This window comes from Alnus glutinosa, chromosome 5 (assembly GCF_958979055.1).
Source record: "Alnus glutinosa chromosome 5, dhAlnGlut1.1, whole genome shotgun sequence".
Classification (NCBI taxonomy): Eukaryota; Viridiplantae; Streptophyta; class Magnoliopsida; order Fagales; family Betulaceae; genus Alnus; species Alnus glutinosa.
This window is the reverse complement of record NC_084890.1, coordinates 9,902,108-9,921,043: the sequence shown is the minus strand read 5'-3', so window position 1 is coordinate 9,921,043 and position 18,936 is coordinate 9,902,108. Positions and strand designations below refer to the sequence as shown.

The following is an 18,936-nucleotide window of genomic DNA, read 5'->3' as shown; positions in this document are numbered from 1 at the left end:
AAATGGCGCTCCGACTCGGGGATTTATTAGACATTTACCCTTACTAATAATATAAAAAATATAGGAGAAACTTCACAAAATTTCACTAAACTTCCACTCGTTTTGAAAATACTATCCTAAATTAAGTTTAAAAACCCTCAATTTCAATTATCGAACTTTTAATTTGATGCAATGCCCATATTCATTAGGACTTTCTGTGAAATCCTAGAAATTGGCGAAAATAATCTATTTTTTGCTTTTCTCATTTAATAATAATAAAAATGTGGGCTCTGACCCATGGCGGGATCACCACAGTGGGTTTCGTGGTGAACCACAGTTGTGGCTCACCAGACCCAAGGCAAGATCACCTTTTTTTTTTCTTTTTTCTTTTTTCCAAAAAAAAAAAATGTTAAGTTATTATTTTTTTAATTTTTAATTTAAAATTAAGAGATAAATACCTTATTGGTACCTGAGTTTTAAACTTTTTTTTAAAAAAATTTAGTACCTGAGTTTTTCATTTGTTTCATAGGTGGACCTGAGTTTAGGGGTAAAAATCACTTTTGTACTTCTGTTATTTTTTCTGTATAAATATTAACAGTCTGCCAACGGTTGACACGTAGCACTATATTAAAAAAAATTAAAAATAAAAATCTTTAAATATTATATAAAAATAATAAAATAATACAATTTAAAAAAGAAAAAAAAAAAAAAAAAAGAGGTGGTTGAGCCACCTCTTGGCCAATTTGGGGAGTGGTTCGCCACCCCATGGCAAAAAAAATAATTAAAATTGATGGGTTTTGGCTCTTGGAGGTAGCCGAACCACCCCTAAGGGCAATGGGATGATTCGGCCACCCGTAGGCCGGCCAGTCTGGGGGTGGCTGAATCACTCCCGTAGCCCATGGGATTTCTTTTATTTATTTATTTATTTATTCTTTTGTGTACACAATTATCACATACAAAACGGGATTTCTTTTTTTTACCAATAACATAGTTCTAAAGTTTTGCCACCTCTTTTCCCTACTCATCTCTGTTATTCTCTTGATCTCCCATGGAGGTCAAGCTACTAATACAACCATAGTTACAAATATTGGTGGAATCATTGATGTCAAGTCCCGAATCGGGAAAGAACAGAAAATAGCCATTGAAATTACCGCTGAAAACTTCAACCGCTATTCAAAGTCTAACAAGCTGTCCCTCCATTTCCAGGACTCCGGCCAGTTAGACCCCCTTCAAGTTGCTTCTGCCGGTCAGTAAATTTTACGATGATATATCATATTTCTATTGTATTTATAGAATTAATCTCCTACTTTTACTGCAGCTGAAGAGCTCATTAAGGAAAAGAAAGTGGATGTAATTATTTTCATGAGCAAATGGGAGGAAGCCGCACTCGTAGCTGCTGTTGGAAACAAGGAAAAAGTTCCGATTATTTCACTCGCAGCTCGTGTCATAACCCCACCGCAAATGGAACGCCGTTGGCCTTTCTTAATACAAATGGCTAACAACGGTTCTTCACAAATCAAATGCGTTGCAGATATTGTTGGGGTGTACCAATGGAAAAGGGTTGTGGTGATATATGAAGATGGTGCGTATGCCAGTGACTCGGGGATGTCAGCTCTTCTTCTATCCAAGGCTCTTCAGGATGTTGATTCAGAGATTGATTATCGTTTAGTTCTTCCACCAGCTTCTTCTCTGTCTTCTCCAAAAGGGTTTGTTCTGGACGAGCTGCTGAAGCTACAGACCGCAACAAAATCTCGGGTTTTTATTGTTCTTCAGTCATCGTTGTCGATGGCGACTCATTTGTTCAGAGAAGCTAAAAATCTCGGCTTTATGGGGAGCGAGTCAGCTTGGATTATCACGGACAGAGTAACAAGTTTCCTGGACTCGGTTGACGACTCTACTATTTCCTCTATGGAAGGTGCTTTAGGGATCAAGACCTACTATTCTACTACTACTGATTCTTACAAAGATTTCTATGCCCTGTTCTCAAAAAAATTCCAATCCGAGTATCCAGAGGAGGCTAATCCTAAGCCGGGAGTTCATGCTCTACAAGCATATGATAGCATTAGGACCATTTCACAGGCCAGTAACATCAGTAGCGTAGAGATTTTGTTAAGGAATATAGCATCAAGCCGTTTCTCTGGTTTAAGTGGCGAAATACGTTTCGAAGGAGGAAAGCTGTTGCAAACTCCCCCCAAATTGAGGATTGTAAATGTACGAAATAAGAGGTATGAAGAATTAGACTTTTGGACGCCATATGATAGGTTCTCAAAAGGCCAGGCCTCGTGACAGAAAAAGGTAGACAACGTTTGGCTGCCCCAGTGATTTGGCCCGCCGGGATGAACTTAAGCAGACCAAAAGGCTGGGCAATGCCTACTGACAAGAATCCATTGATAATTGGAGTTCCCGGGAGAACTTCATTCCAGAAGTTTGTTAAGGTAGATGACAGCAGCAAAGATGATATCAAATATGGTGGTTGGTGCATAAAAGTTTTCGAGATGGGGCTATCTAATTTGAATTATGATTTGCCTTACAAATTGGTGGCCTTCAACAGCACCTATGACGAATTGGTTAACGGAGTTTTCGACAAGGTAACAATTTCAACTTTGCCGTTCAGTTTCGTGAAAGTCCTTGTTTAAACTTCAATTTCATGTCTTTGAGATTTCCTTGCAGAAAATGTCTTTCAGACAATTTAAATATGGGAAGAAATAATTCTGTAGATCTTTCTCAAACTTTCCATGCATTATGGTAGCCAAATGTTTAAACACAAATTTTAAATAAATACTAATAAAAAAAATCTTTGCAGTACATGCATGCTATGATATAAAAGAAACAAAAAAAAATATAAATGAGTATATCTAACTACTTACACCATTTTGCCCCTTTTTTTTTCCTCTACCTTTTCTTCTATCATCCATTTAATTTGGAGTCTTATAAGAAAGTAGCATCTTTTCTCTGATAGGAATCAATTCTTATTTATCTTCCATGCAGGCATTCCAGAAAGGCTTCCCAATAGCCAAGGATTTTTCAAAATCAATTTTAAGGCTATTAGAAAACGGCAACCTCATATGACTTGAAGATGAATCGTTGACTCCTTCAAATGAGTGTTCGGTGAATGTAACATCCAATATGAGCCTCCAGAGCTGTTGGGGTCTCTACCTTATATCTGGTGCAGTTTCTACCATTTGTTTTCTACTATCATTAATCCCCTTACTAAAGAATTATCAACATCAGCAAGAGGCAGACGAAGGCAATGCAACTCCAAGCAGAACAAGTGCTTGGAACAAGGCGCTTAGACTTGCAAGATTCTTATACAATGGAGAGATCAATATTCCAGGGATAGCTCGTACTTTGGCTCCCACCATGGTTCGAGATGAATGGAGTTCTTCAAGGTCATGGGCGTACGTGAGCACCACCGATACTCCGGACAATATTCATGCATTCGCATCTGCTGAAATTGAAATTGCATAAAACTTGTTACATATCGAATACACCAAGTACGAAAGGTTATTGTCATATATAATATATTTGTTATAATAAATACATTTCCATTTTGTTTCTATGGATGAATAAGTATTTTTCTAGAAAAAAAAAAAAAAAAAAAAAAAAAAAAGCAGAGAAACCTGCGCAAGGCCCTCACAGCAGAAACAGCACATGAATCAAACACACAAGCTTGTAAGTCGCACCCCAAAACCAGAAACGGCTAACAATCAAAAAACAAAAGCTAAAAAGGCAATACCCCACAACCAAACCAAACCAAACCAAAGGAAGATTAATTGGCACATAGAACATCTACATGCAGAGATCCTGATCTTTTTTGGGGGAGATCGATAATAGTAATTTATTTATAATTGAGACGGTATGAAAGGGTAGGTTCAGTCTAGTAATGAGAATGGATAATTATACGCATAATATAGTTGTATAGATATATAGACATAAATATAATAAGAAAATACAATTAAAATTTATATATATGTGTGTGTGTGAGAGAGAGAGAGAGAGAGATAATAATAATAATAATAATAATAATAATGATAATAAAGAGAATTCTAGAACAGTACTACTTTTATACATGTTTTTAAGTGTCTTAAGCAAAAACTAATATTTTACTTCACTAATCCAAACCGGCCTAGCCGCTAGCAAACCTGTCCTGTTATGGAATTAAATCCCATAAAATTTCTTTTTTCTCTACAGCACGATAGAACTCAGAAACCTAACTTTATAAATTGACAAATTTTTGCATAGCTGCCGTCGCTCTCTCTCATATTTTTCCAACACCCACATCTCTCTCTTTCAAAAAACTCTGGGTTTCTCCACCTCTACATCTCACAGTAGACTGCAGGCCCGGATGTCACTCTCTTCTATCTTGTCTTTTCTTTACATTATTTTTTTTTTCTAAGCTGTCTTTTCTTTCTCTTAGCCTTAACATGAATTCGGGTAATTAAAGAGCATTTCATCTATTTTCTTTCCTTCTTGCATTGTACGTTTTATTCTCTTGTCTTTAAGGAGTGAACGTTTTCCTTCACTTTTAACTTTGACAACCAGCATATATTTCCTTCTATAAACAAAGTTTCTTTTCTTTTTATTTTTATTTTTCTACGACAAGCCGTAGCAATGTTTCGGTCCAGATATTGTGGTGTGACTTTTCTTTTGCTTTTAATGATTTTCTATTTTTTCTTTTTCTTTTGTAGTGTTTTCTAATAGCCGTGATGGTTTAAAAATTAAAATAGTTCAAGGCCATTGTTTTAGATTTTTTAAGCCTTTATTCCTAACACTTGAACCAATTGCATGTCCTAGCCTTTATAGCCATTGACTTAAATATTTAAAGTCCTTATCCTTAACAGAGAAGCTATTGTTTTCTTTTGTTTTAAAACCTTGTTTTAACAATCTATATATTTTTACACCCATCTCCGGTTTAGACATGATATAGTTCATACCTCAAAAATCTGCTTTTATTTACCTATGTGGTGTAATGGCTACCCTCGACTATCTCCAACAACAAAATTTTTGTAAGTTTTGCCTGCAAAGAATTTGATCATTAGTTTTGGTACAAAATATTGGTAGGGATCACTTTATACACTTAAATCCCACCGGAACAAGTTAAAAAAAATAGCAAAATATATTTATCTTATAAATTTACGTTGCAGTTGCTTATAAAATTTATTGTTATCAAGGAAGTAGAATTTAAGTTTAGAATTTATATTTTAATAGCATGCCAAATTAACTTAAAAACACCTCATGGATCCATTCTCAATTAACTAGCAAGCATAACCCATAGTTGTATTAGTATGCTTTTTTAGTTGTGGATATGATGATAGTAATTTGTTTAAACCTGTACTAAGGTGACTAGCTAACTATCAAAAATTTCTCTTAGCTGTATTATACGACAGGTAAGTAGATCATCTACCCCTTTTAAAGTTATTTTATGTCACGATATTTTATCCATTGTTTTTAGAAGCTATAGGTACATATATGTGAATAATTGTTTTACTACTGTATTATGAATTTACCTTGCTTTCATAAATAAAGGGTTTCCAAAGAGCTTTTGAAAATGAAAGGTTCTATGAAAAATTATATCATTGAGAAAATATGTTTGTTTTAGAAAGTTCTTATCGTTAAATAATTTTTAAAGATATGAACTCAATTTTTATTTTTGAAAAGTTTCAAAATTGGGAAAGCGCTATTGTTAAAAGGTAATAATTATGAGAATTATGAAGATGGAAAACCTTCCTACACGTAGTCCTAAAGATATCAAAAAAAGTAAAAGAAATGAAAAGTTTATAAGATGAGGGCATGTACATGTGGAGGAGATGATTTTGACCCAAAAGAATTCAGAGAATTGAATAAAAAAAAAAAAAGAAGAAGAAGAAGACGAATGTCCCCCCAAAATTTTTGAAATTTAACTTAAAATATGTAAATTTAAAACTTTATCCTCCCAAAATAATTTTTTTGTCCCCTAAAATTTTTTATTTATGGCCTTGTTTGGCAATAAAAAAAAAAAATTTCCTTCCCCTCTTCACTTATCCAAAAAACAATCAATTTCAAAACATTCTAACTTTATATCACATTAATAATTTTTTATTATTATTTAAATAAACAAAATTCACTACAATATAAATTTTTTTTCACTTTTCTATATAAATTCTTTTTACTTTATATCACATCTATAACTTCCAACTCTCGCTATCAATTTTCCTTACCTTACCAAATATGTCTCATGTATTGACCCTCCTTCAATTTAAAAGACAAAATATCCTCTTTCTACCTTCCCTTCTAACCGAATACCCAACTAGTTTCTTCTTCTTTTTTTCTTTTTTCTTTTTTTTTTTTTTTAATTTTTTTTTGGCCTTGAGACTTGATCTAACGTCACAATCAGTCAATCACAAGCATGCCTGCACGTCTGCAATTAAGGACCAGCATTGTGCAAGCCCTTGTTTGATGTTTCTAACTTTCTACCGTTCCCTTCTTTGTATTCAAGTCCCCAGACTCTGGCTTGTTGGAAGAGATTATTCATGGGTTTCTTCCAAAACCCTTGTCCAAGAGATGCGACCCTCCAAAAAACAAAGACCAATCTTCCTCAGATTTCTGATATGTAGGTTGCCCAACCTTTTGAAGGGTTGAAGAAAGGGATAAAAGAACGAGCATTTCGATTTGTCGTTTGATTACTAAGGGGCTCCGCAGCAGTTAGAGAATCTCAACAGGGCCAGAAAAATAAATTTGTTTCTACCGTTCCCTTCTCTGACTCGCAGGTCCTCCCGTAAGCGAATTCCATTTTGTAATAGAAGCTTGTAAAATAATGTCTTTTTTATTTCTTTTTGTAAAGACTATGTCTGGGTATTTTTTCTTGCAGGGTGTGGGTAAAACAACACTGATTATGAGAGTTATTGAAGCCCTAAAAGCCTCTAACCCCAGCTTGAAAGTTCAAGGCTTTTGCAGTTGTATGCTCTCTCAATCTCTTTGTCTTGCTTTCAGATGAATTGGGTCTATTTATTTGTATGGAGTCTTTTTTTTTGGAAGAACATATTCAAATTTGGGGTCTTTAGTATTTTTATTCCTTGTAATTGGTTAATTGTGCTGTTAATACCGATTTCACATGCCAATAGAACTTGAGTTTTGTTCATGGAATATGATGGTCCTTTAATTGACATCCGAAGGATTGCTTAACTACTGATTTCTAATTGGTGTTTGCTTGTTGTCTATCACAAGCCTGCCATTGTGCTTAGTTTATTGTACTAGCAATTTATATTATTGCACGTGTGTTTGTGATATTGTTACTTACAATTTAATTTGAAATTAAATTTCAGGCTTTTACATAAACACTCACAAACACGCGTTACACGCACATAGATAAAAACTAACGTTATTAGTTACTTACTTATTTAAGTTTCTCCTTTTATCAAAAATCGTGGTTGCGCAACCACCAAAGGAGACTATACTAGAAGGTGGTATTCCATCAACAGTATACAGGGCCGTATTATGAGGCTTTCAGCTGTGGAAAGTACGTAATTATATTCTGTTTTATACTTTGAAAGAAGAGGAATATGATTAACTTTAACTTTATTGAAAATTATATCTTTATTTAAATAATGATATATATGTGATAAACATGTTTTGACCTGGTATAAAAGGAGAAAGCATTTTAAGCAAGAGATTTTAAAGAAAATGAATTTAATCCAATTGTTATGTAGTTGAGGATTTACTTACTGGGCGTTTCAGCTCATTCAGATTATGTTTTCTTATCTCTCTTTTTTTTATTTTATTTTAGGTGTTGAGCAAGACTAGGCGGTGAGAATGTGGGGCTAGGAAATCTATAAGGAGCATGTCATAAATAAATTTTCTTCATATTAAATAAGTGCAACAGCACAAGAAATATTTGTTTTGAATCTGGTTACTCATATGATATTATTTTTGAAGCTTTTCCTGCATTAGATGAATTTTAAATTAAAGTTCCTTTTACATGCATTTATTATCTCTCTTAGTTAATTACTCTGGTAAACTTTAAAAAAAATTTGCCCCTCAGAGAGAGTAAGTTGACAGACCTCGCCCCAGTGGGCTGGAGGAAGAACTAAAAATAAACATTCTGCTGGTAGAGTTAGAATTAAAAGAGAGGGAATTAGTCTGAAATCTAAAAAGTAAGATGATGTCTGAACTCTGAACAAATGTTGGTCCTTCGATCTTTAATTACACTTCCCAGTAAAATAATCATATAGACCGACGAGACAAGTCGATCATATAGAGAAGGGAATTACCTTTGGAATTGGCAGCCCAATCATGCAATATATAGATCCACCCAGCATGAATAATCACAAGATAAGTTGTATTTTTCAAACAAAATCTACCAGATGCTTATCCAATTCATTTTTTATAACTCTAAGAATACTTGGCAACGAGTCTTTCCTAATGGAGAGTCACATGCCTAGCCCCAATTTGAGTAAATTAAAAAAGTGCAAAATTCAGGTGTTCATAATCAAAGTAAAAGATTTCAAATAAGGGTTAAATGTGGTTTAACAATTTTATTTTATTTTTTTTACCCATGTTTCATTTGAATTATATCATAAATAGTACCTCGCTTATGATTAAAAATGAAAATTATGATCCTCTGTCTAACTTTCGTCTATAAATAAACCCCAAATTAAAGGCTAACTCTTAAAAATTTGTTTGTAGGGTTGGCCTCTAAGGGATAATCGAACCACCAGACCTGCTATACGGAGGCAGCCGAAGCACCTCATAGCCCTAAAGAGTGATTCGAAATACATAAAAATGGAAAATTTTGGTTTCTGAAATTTTGAAGAAAGCTTAAGAGGGGGATCGTAGGGATCCAAGCAGAGCGGATGTCCAAATGAGAGGTTGGAAGTCTTAAGAGACTTGTAGTTGTAGACAAGCGCGAGAGAGAAGATCGAAAAGAATTACTCTTTTGTTTCTTGTTGGTTAATGTACTTTAAACAAACAAAAACCAAAGAAAATAGAATATAAAAAAGAATATTCTAATGTTTTTGGAGCCGCGGGTTCAATTCTCTTCACATGAGTTTTAGTCAATAGCTCGGAGATCAACTTTTGTTTTCCTTTTTTGTTGTGATCATTCTCGAAGATTAATTATGACAGTTCAACGGTGACTGACCGTAGAGTTCTCGTCATTCTCACACGACGTCGGGTGAAATCTTAGCCATCACGGGTCAATGACGTTATTTGGGGAACACCTTACGGCGAAAAGAACAAAAAAGCAAAAAGGCTACGACCGAGTCGCACGCACATGTTTGATTTCAAATCCTTAACTCCAAACCTCAATTAAGACACTTCTTTTCTCCATCTACATGTTGTAACTTCTGCAATTTCATTGATTTTTGTCGTAGTGCATGTCCTACCAACATATCAAAGTTATGCCTATTAATGCACAGCCATTGCAACGCCCTAGCTGCACTTATTTAACGTCCAACAAGAAAAGGTTTGCATCTTTCATTTTCAATGCTATCGCATGTCTAATCTTCTTAATTGAACATGTTGGTGAGAGAAATGCTAGGTGTTTGATCAGACCTTTGATTATTTCATCTGAAAATTAATTGGTGTTCAATAAAGGGAGCCAAAGCTTTTTATGATATTTGAAATCGCACTTTGCAAAGCATGTTCTAAGAGTCATCCACGTGAGCAGAGCGACACTGTTACACTCCAACAATCCCTCTCTCAACGTGACGCTCCTGCGATTCAAACCCATGACGCTAGCTATAATTAATATTATTTATGTTGGATCAAACCTTTGACCATCTTATCTAAAATTCAATTGGTCCAGTGAAGGAAGCCAAAACCTTTTATGGCATTGAAAATCGCACATTACAAAACATGTTCTAAGAGTCGTCCACGTAAACAAAGCGTCATTGTTACATCCATCACTAGGTTTTTCAAAAATTTGGTTTTCAAGTGGATTTCATGTAATTTATTGTTTTAGTAAATAGAATACAAAGTGATGGGACGATGACGTACAGGTTACTTAAGAACCAAATTTTTGATAAAAAGAAATAGAAACCTATCATTAATTCTCATGGTGGTGGTCCTTAATTTCCAATTAAATAGCTAGGCAGCACCGACCCCTTGTACCCTCCTCAGCAGGGGCAGAACTATGTAGATGGGTCGGGTACAATATATGGCAACCCCAAAGTTGTGTAAAATTAAAACTCATAAATAGCCGTATAAAAAAAATTAAAAAGTCTTAAACCCCCCAATTCCCAAACATTTCTACCCCCTCAATGACATATTGCCCCCATCACGTCAAATATATTAATCCTCTTAATTTTTATTTTAAAAGCAGATGTCAAATCCTCCTTGAAATTGGTTGTTTTTCTTCTCAAAGGGAGACTTACGTATGTGTAGTGGGGATGTAAAGACGATTGCAGACTTCAAAAAATTCAGATTTGCATACTTACCGGCCAGTTACCAGCCCCATCTTAACGCAATCGATCTCACCCCTAGGCTAAGCTGCTTGTTTTTCTTGGTCACTTTTTTCTTCCTAAACATTCTCACCCAAAACTTTGGAACCAGAAGAATATCTCTCGGCCCAAAAAAACCTGATGAGTGATGGAGAATGTGTTACAATCCTCTATTGATTTGAGAAAATAAATACCTACTAAGGGTAGTAACTATTTTATTTCTTTTCATGTAATTATTATTCTCTTTATTTTCTTGTTAGTTACTGTTTCCACGTTAAGTAGTATAAGTCAATTATAGTCATATTAAGTACGTAATATTATGTATGTATTTTCATAAGGATCGCTTGATTGATGACTCAATCTTAATTTTCCTTAAGAATGTTGTAATAGTTTATCACGTTACTAAACAATAACGTTGGAACCCACGTTACTAAATTTATTTTAGTAATCGAAGGTTTAGTAACCTGAGTGTCACGTTACTAATACCACATAACTGGACTCTAGTAACGTGGAAAACGCTTTTGCACGTTACTAAAGTCAGGTTACTAAACACAAGGTTTTTTGTAGTGGAATAAAGTAAAAGAATAATTAATCAAAATCAGTGCTTACGTTATGAGGTTCAGGTTCCCTCTAAGAATCTAAATTATCCCATTATGAACTTAGGTTCGTAACACAATGGTTCTCCTGAATCGTGATCGATTAAACGCACCGTGTAGTCTATAGATAAAGGCCAACGACTAGTTGGGTGTTCCTCATAGAGCTTCATATAAATTGAACTTTAATGGATTCTTAAAGATCGAGTTTTCTTTTGGGTACTTTGATTTTTATGAGTTCTAGTTTTGTTTTGGATTGGATTTTAATTAATGTCAAATATTTGTAACCTGTGTAAGGTGGCTTGTATGCATAATGTATTGGTCTGTTAGTCTGTACATTTTTTGTTTTTTCATTCATTTGCTCTGATGTGAAAGTTGAAACTGTGAAACTGTGTCTAGTTTTGTTGGGCGGCGTTAGGTCATGACTTGGTGCTTGGTGGGTTCACTTTTTGGTGTGAAGGTGCAGTGGTACATGAACAGTAAAACCCATAAGCTTCCATTACAAATAAAATAATGAAATAAAATATATAATGCTATAAATAAACGTGAACTTAAGAAAGACATTGAAATCTCAGGTTACAACTTCAATATATATAGAAATTATGGTCTTGTATATAAATAGAGCATCCAAGGGTGAATTGGTCTGCTTCAATTTTATTTTACATAAACACGCGTTTACACATACATAAATAGCTATATTTATTTAGGCATTTATTTATTTACGTACGTTTGAACCACCCTCATTAAATATTCTGGTCCCGCCCGTAGCTCCTCAGTCACCTCCAGTCCTCATCACCAGTCGTCCCTCTCTTCTATTAGAAATAGTCAAGCAAACAAACTTGCGAAGGACGTGTGAAATTGTCCACCACATGCCAACACGATAGACTTTTGTCACCATTTAAGAAAGGAGACCCAGATGAATCCTATCTTTGTACGTACGTATATAGGCCGGATTACAAACCACTAGCATGAACGCGTAAAAGGTCCCAAAGTTCCCCTTCACTGTACGTAACCGAGTAACGTTGTCTTCTAGCAAAACCAAGTCAAAGAAATGGACTTAATTTAACGCCCATGCAGTTTCCTACCAATTCCTCGTTTCCTAACCCATAAAAAGCCGAATCAGTAACTTCCGATCCCAAAAGTTCCCCCAATGGCTTTCTCAGTTTTAACGGTTAGCACAATCACTTTTCTTTTCGTTCTCTACTATGGAGCTGAAGCCGCCATCGCTAACGAAGTTACGAACATAGGTGCCATCATTGATGTTAATTCCCGTATAGGCAAAGAAGAGAAAATAGGCATGGAAATTGCGGTTCAGAACTTCAACAAAAACTCGAACACTCACAAACTCTCCCTCTATATCCGGAAGCCTCATAGAATAACTTCTGTTGGTTAGTGTTATCTCTATCTATCACGAATTCTTTTACTTTTCTCTAACTTAAAAGATATTATTGCATTTACCCAGATGGAATATCTGAATTCTGATTGCGTGCAGCTGAAGAGATGATTAAAGAAAAGAAGGTGAAAGTGATTATTGGCATGCACACGTGGCAGGAAGCAGCTCTGGTAGCCGATGTGGGAAATGAATCTCAAGTTCCCGTTATTTCATTTGCAGCACCCGCCATTACCCAACCACGGATGCCACTTCGTTGGCCTTTCTTAATACAAATGGCTAAAAATGTTTCTGAAGAAATAAAATGCATTGCTGATATTGTTCAGGCGTACAGTTGGCAAAGGGTCGTTGCGATTTACGAAGATGAACCGTACGGTGGTGATTCTGGGAAGTTGGAACTTTTATCCGAGGCTCTCCAAAATGTGGGTTCGGAGATTGAATACCATTTGGTTCTTCCACCATATTCTTTTTTTGTGTCTGATCCGGAAAGGGTTGTCCAAGAAGAGCTCGATGAGCTACTGAAAATACAATCTCGGGTTTTTATCGTTCTTCAGTCATCATTAGAGATGGTGACTCATTTGTTCAGAAAAGCTAAGCAGATGGGATTTGTAGGGAGGGATTCAGCATGGATAATTGCAGAAAGCATTACTAGTTTGCTGGACTCTGTTGACGACTCCGTTATTTCCTCCATGGAAGGTGCGTTAGGAATCAAGACTAAATATTCTGATATCGCCAAGCATCAAGATTTTTATTCCCAGTTCCGAAAGAATTTCAGAGCTGAATATCCGGAGGAAGATAATTCTGTGCCTGGGATTTATGCTTTGCGAGCATATGATAGCATTACAACTGTAACACAAGCGATAAACATAACGAGTACTAGTAACGCTAGCAGTCCAAAGAAGTTGCTACACCATCTCTTGTCAAGCAATTTCTCTGGTTTAAGCGGCGAAATACGTTTCGAAGAAGGCCGGCTATCGGACACTCCCATATTGAGGATCGTAAACGTGGTTGGGAAGAGATACAAAGAAATTGACTTCTGGGTACCAGAGCACGGGTTTTCAGAAAACCCTGCCATAGAAAAAGCGAAAGAGCAAAATGAAACAACTCAAACAAGATTGGCCGGTCCAGTAATTTGGCCAGGGAACTTGCAAGATCGTCCTCCGAAAGGTTGGGTAACGCCAACAAATGCAAAGCCACTGCAGATTGGAGTTCCGGGAAGAACAACGTTCGAGAAGTTTGTGAAGGTTGTGTATGGAGAGACACCGGAACAGAACAAATACGATGGCTTTTGCATTCAAATTTTCTATGAGGTGCTAAGCCTTTTAGGCTATCATCTGCCTTACAAATTTGAGCCCTACAATGGCACCTACGACGAACTGGTTAAACATGTCTATGACAAGGTAACAACTTCACAATTTAATATTCCCTTGAAAATAGGTTTCTTAATAAAAAAATATATATATATTATGTTGTTTTTTATTTTTATTTTTACAGCTTATTATACTCCGCCAATTAAGTTATATAATATTCGTGTATGTCTTGCTTTTTCTAGCTATATATTTGGTAATTAATTAGGCTGCGATTAATTAAAAACAAGTAATTAATAATTGTACTTTGCCCCTTATACTAGTAGAGAGGCTATAAATCAAATTAGTTTCCAGCAGCACTCTGGTAAGAAAAACAGGAGATTAAGGAAATGAAATTCATATATAGACTTTTGAGGTAACTTCATTTAATTTGCGAAAATTTCCACTTGCCACCTTAAATATTCCTTACTTGGTGGACCCATTAGTCAAAATCACCTTCTCTCTCTCTCTCTCTCTGACGGAAACGACTATATGTATGTTTTAATAGTTTTTGAAAAGTGTTGTTTCTTTTTTTTCTTTTTCTTTTTTTTTTAAAAAAAAAAAGTATTTTCACGTGACATTAAGGTGAGAAGTACTGTTTTTATTGCTTTGGTTTTAAAAAAATTTCTTAAGGTGATATAAGAGCATTCTTTAGTAGTTTCATCATAGTAGCTTTCAGCAGTCTCACTATTTTAACCAAAAAGTTTTGATGAGTGAAATTACTCACCAATTTAAGTGAGGCATTTTCACTCATTAATTCACTCACCAATTTTATTTCACATTTCTCTCTCACATAATCAGCACATTTTTTTCCTTTTTTTTCTCATTTTCTTCTCCCATCTCCTATCTCTCACACACGATGATGACCTTATTTTATGGAATAGTGATAGTGAATAATTAAAATAGTGAGGCTGCTAGAAGAATTTTAAAAAAGTGACTCACCAAAATAGAGAAAAGTGATTTTTAACTATTTTGGTGAGAAAAATTTGATGAGGCGGTGAGAAATGTTTTCTCACAAAAAACATTTTTTTTTGGAAAAACCTCACTTACTACCCTTATCTATTACCACTTTTGTAATTATATTCATAAGCTTTAAAAATGTCAATTTAGTATATCCATTTTTCAAATTTTTTTTTTTCAATTTCACCACTCCGTTAAAATTTTCCATTAAATCTTAACGGTGTGGTGTCAAAATTTTTAAAATATCCCTCTTCTTTTTTAGAAAAAATAAAAAATAAAAAATAAAAAAATTGCAAGGATTTAGGCGTTGGTCAATATTTTATGGAATTTGCAAAAGTACCCATACTTGAATCTTTGAATTTTTTTTAACAAAAAAAATAGGGGTATTTTAGGAATTTTGACGGGATTTAACGGATGAATAAAATTAAAAATTAAAAAATTAAAGATGGATACACTAAATTGACAATTTTTTTTTTTTTTAATTTTAAGGTATAATTGCAAAAGTAATGAAATATCAAGTGTGGTAATTAAGTGAAGCTTTCAGCTTTGTCATGTTATTTTGTGGAGCCCACTTAAGAAAATTGTTTGGTTGTTTTTTTTTTTTAAAAAAATACTAAAATGTTTATTTTGAGAATACATATGCAAGTCTAGACCCAACTTTTTACTTACAAAAAAAAAAAAAAAAATAGTCATGTGGCCACTCTTAGCGGAAGAGAGGGAGGCTATGTGGCTGGCCACCTCTAGTCTATTGTGGTGCTAATGCAACCACCTCTAACTTTTTGGGGGCAGTTGTGTGGCTAAATTTTTTTTTAATTATTATTTTTATTATTTTGTGAACTAATAAGTTAATTAGCTTCTACACCTGAAAAATTAAACCCTTGTTTTTTACAAAATATTCGTAAAAGAAGGTGTGAAAAGTTTTCTAAAAAGTGTTGTGCGTCTTGAAAACCATTTCAAAAAGTTTTATGTTTTGAATACTTTGCTAATTGTTTTAAAATCGAGGGCCCAAATAATAAAGAAAGTCAAAGAAAAAGAAAAATCAATTGTGGACTCCAGGAATCATAAGTTTCTATATAAGCAGTTTTTACATAATGATTAAGCATATATATATATCACACTTTGCTCTGTGTTTATTAAGAAGTTGCATGGTCCTTTTAGAGAGAGAGAGAGAGGGAGAGAGAATTAAGCGTCTTGGAAGAGCAGTAATCCAAGACTAAGACTAAGACTAGCTAGAAACAAAGAGGCCCCGTGGAAAAGCAATATATCAATCGATCTTTGACTAAAATTAAAACGTGCAAGTAGTACTATAGCCTGTCTTTTTTTCTTTGACAATTTGTTTGTTTCTTGTCATGCATGTGGGCAAAAACACAATGGATCGGAAGTCTTATGATGCTGTCATTGGCGACATTACCTTACTGGCTGATCGAATGCAATACGTTGATTTTACTTTGCCGTTTGCGGAGTCAGGTTTGTCGATGATTGTTCCAGCAAAACCGGAAGGGTCAGTATGGATGTTTATGAAGCCATTCACATTGGGAATGTGGGTGGCGACAGTTGCCATCTTGATATACACAATGCTCATAGTTTGGTTCTTGGAGCGTCCATGCAATCCAGAATTTAATGGCCCCTGGAAGAACCAGATGAGCACTGCGCTTTGGTTCACCTTCTCATCTCTCTTCTTTGCTCATAGTAAGTATCCAAATTAATTGTTAAACAATTTTCAAATTTTATATAAAGAGAGTAAAATTGAAATTTATAAGGCCCAACATATATTAAGTAATTGTTTTAAAATAAGTAATGTTTGAATGTATGCACTTGTGTGTAAACTCTAATACGGTGAGAAAGAATGGCAGTACTGACCTTAACGGGGCACTTGGCATAAACCATCGGATCTAGCAACGAACTGTAATTTTAAGACGCGCGGTCTTGATCATACGATATGGTGGTTTGATATAGATCGTATAATACTTCTAAGGTAGATCCAACTATTGGATTTATGTGACAGTTAGTAAAGTTAACTCTAAGATTAAATTGGATTTGATCTAATCATTGAGATTAAGTGATCGGAACTAACAATTACGATCAAACAGTTAAAATTAAATAATCATTAGTTCTAATTTAATCAAACAGAAAATTAAGTGCATGTTAATATATGATGGTCAAATTTTAATGACAATTAGATTAGTAGTTAAATACTTTTCTGGTGGTGAACAAACATTAAAACTACTGATTTTACATTATAAAGAGTCCACTGCATACAAAAGTTTTAGAATAGAGAAAATTATATATTCCTATGTTTCTCTCAAAACCTTCAAGTCTCTTTATCTGGATCGATGTCCTAATTTACTTTCTGTTCTTACATAACTCTCCCTATATATATATATATAGGGAGAGAGAGAGAGAGAGAGAGGATAACAGTAACATTGCTTTGCTGCCACTTGAATGCACCCATATATATATAGCACGTGGTTTCATATTGCAGGGGAAAAAATCTACAGCAACCTCAGTCGTTTGGTGATTGTACTATGGCTCTTTGTCGTGTTCGTCCTTACATCAAGCTACACCGCTTCTCTGTCTTCAATGCTGACTGTTCCACAGCTGCCACCCAGTGTTATTACAGACCATGTAGACTGGCTAAAGAAGAATAACTTGAAAGTTGGCTGCGATGGGGATTCATTTGTAAGGACATACCTGAAGAATGTTGTTGGGTTCAATCCACAGAACGTCTTGAACGTCACCAGCGAATACAATTACACAGGGGTATTTGAAACCAATATTATATCTGCTGCCTTCCTTGAACTCCCATACGAGAAAGCTTTCCTCAGTAAGTACTGCAACGGCTACATTGGCACCAAACCCACCACCGGATTTGGAGGATTGGGCTTTGTGAGTAGCAACTCCTTCTCGATCTCTTCCTCTCGAAATCTACTACAAAAGAAAATAAGAAAATTATTTTCTTTCTCTCGATGCAGATATTCCAGAAAGGCTCTCCAATGGCCAGGGATTTTTCTAAAGCCATTCTGTCTCTATCGGAGAACGGTAAACTAAAGGCACTAGAAGACGAATGGTTGACTCCTCTGGACGAGTGTTCAACCAGCCTAACTTCCAGCGCAACTCAAAGCCTGAGCGTCCACAGCTTTTGGGTTCTCTATCTAATATCCTTTGCCACTTCCACCATTTGTCTTCTACTATCACTACATTGCTCACCAATAAATCGTCGGAAACATCAGCATGCATATGAAGGAAATGTAACCCCAGATGATGAAAGTGTTTGGAAGAAGGCCGTTACACTAGTAAGATACTTTCGTATCAAAAGTACAGGAACAGCTCCTCCTTTAGCGGACACATCGGATATAAATCCAGACACGCAGGATGTAAATGAATGTTCTTCGAGGTGGGAATTCATAAGCATTTCTGACACTCTGGAGCCGTCCTCCCCAGCAGCTGAAGTCGAAATTACTACTATGAACTCCTGACCGTAAGTGTTAGAATATTTTAAATTCTCAACATTATTGATTGATTTAGTTTCCTCGATAGGTTTATTACATTACCTTAATTATAATAGGATTTTTTGTAAAGCCCCGCCTTTTACAAAAATTAATGCGTAATCAAAAAATTTTCAATTTTTACGTGACGTTACTACAACATCATCAGAGTTAAGATTTGACAGCAGAATATAATATATCCAACAGACTTGGAATTAAATAACACATCAGAGCTTCTAAAAGAAATACCTCTAGTCATCAATTTAAAGAAAATACTTAAAACAAATACATGGAAACAGGTGTCAATAGTGACACAAAAGAATACATGAAAATTTTAGCAATCTTCTCAACATAAAATGTTATAAACACAAAAGACTACAAACAAAATACAATCTATGCGTCCTTAGCTTTAAAACCTCTTGAGCTCTAATCTTCATCTATAAAACCTGCACCAATATACACATATATATAGAAATAAAAACACAAAATACACTAAGCGAGTCCACTGTTTTCAATAATATAATGAATGCTGATTTATTTAATAAATGCAACACAATGTAATATGGCTTCATAATCACATGTATACGCAATATATGATCTATGGTCACGAATCATAGACATAAATTGAATATAAACATAATCATGAAGCAGTAATATGACAGTTTTAAATACAGAGTTTTAGGTATTTCTCTTTTTCCACTCTTCTATTGGCATAAGCACGGTTAGCGTCTTATTTGAAGCCTGAGCTTCCTCACTTTAGCAATCTTC

General features: G+C 34.9%; 1 protein-coding gene, 1 long non-coding RNA gene and 1 pseudogene across 2 annotated transcripts; all 3 read left to right on the top strand.

Moving 5' to 3' along the window:
• The first annotated feature begins 260 nt into the window (after positions 1–260).
• LOC133868937 (glutamate receptor 2.7-like) lies at positions 261–3,447 on the top strand (annotated as a pseudogene).
• Positions 3,448–6,444: 2,997 nt separating this feature from the next.
• Positions 6,445–7,894, top strand: LOC133867937 (uncharacterized). The gene is made up of 3 exons (XR_009900237.1): positions 6,445–6,733; positions 6,827–6,914; positions 7,742–7,894. It is a non-coding gene; the product is annotated as an uncharacterized LOC133867937 (long non-coding RNA).
• A 4,185-nt stretch (positions 7,895–12,079) lies between these two features.
• Positions 12,080–18,287, top strand: LOC133868655 (glutamate receptor 2.7-like). The gene is made up of 5 exons (XM_062305592.1): positions 12,080–12,375; positions 12,480–13,777; positions 16,066–16,372; positions 17,166–17,569; positions 17,656–18,287. The coding sequence occupies exons 1-5, from the start codon at positions 12,138–12,140 to the stop codon at positions 18,157–18,159; spliced, it is 2,751 nt and encodes a 916-aa protein (XP_062161576.1). The 5' UTR covers positions 12,080–12,137; the 3' UTR covers positions 18,160–18,287.
• The last annotated feature ends 649 nt before the right edge of the window (positions 18,288–18,936 follow it).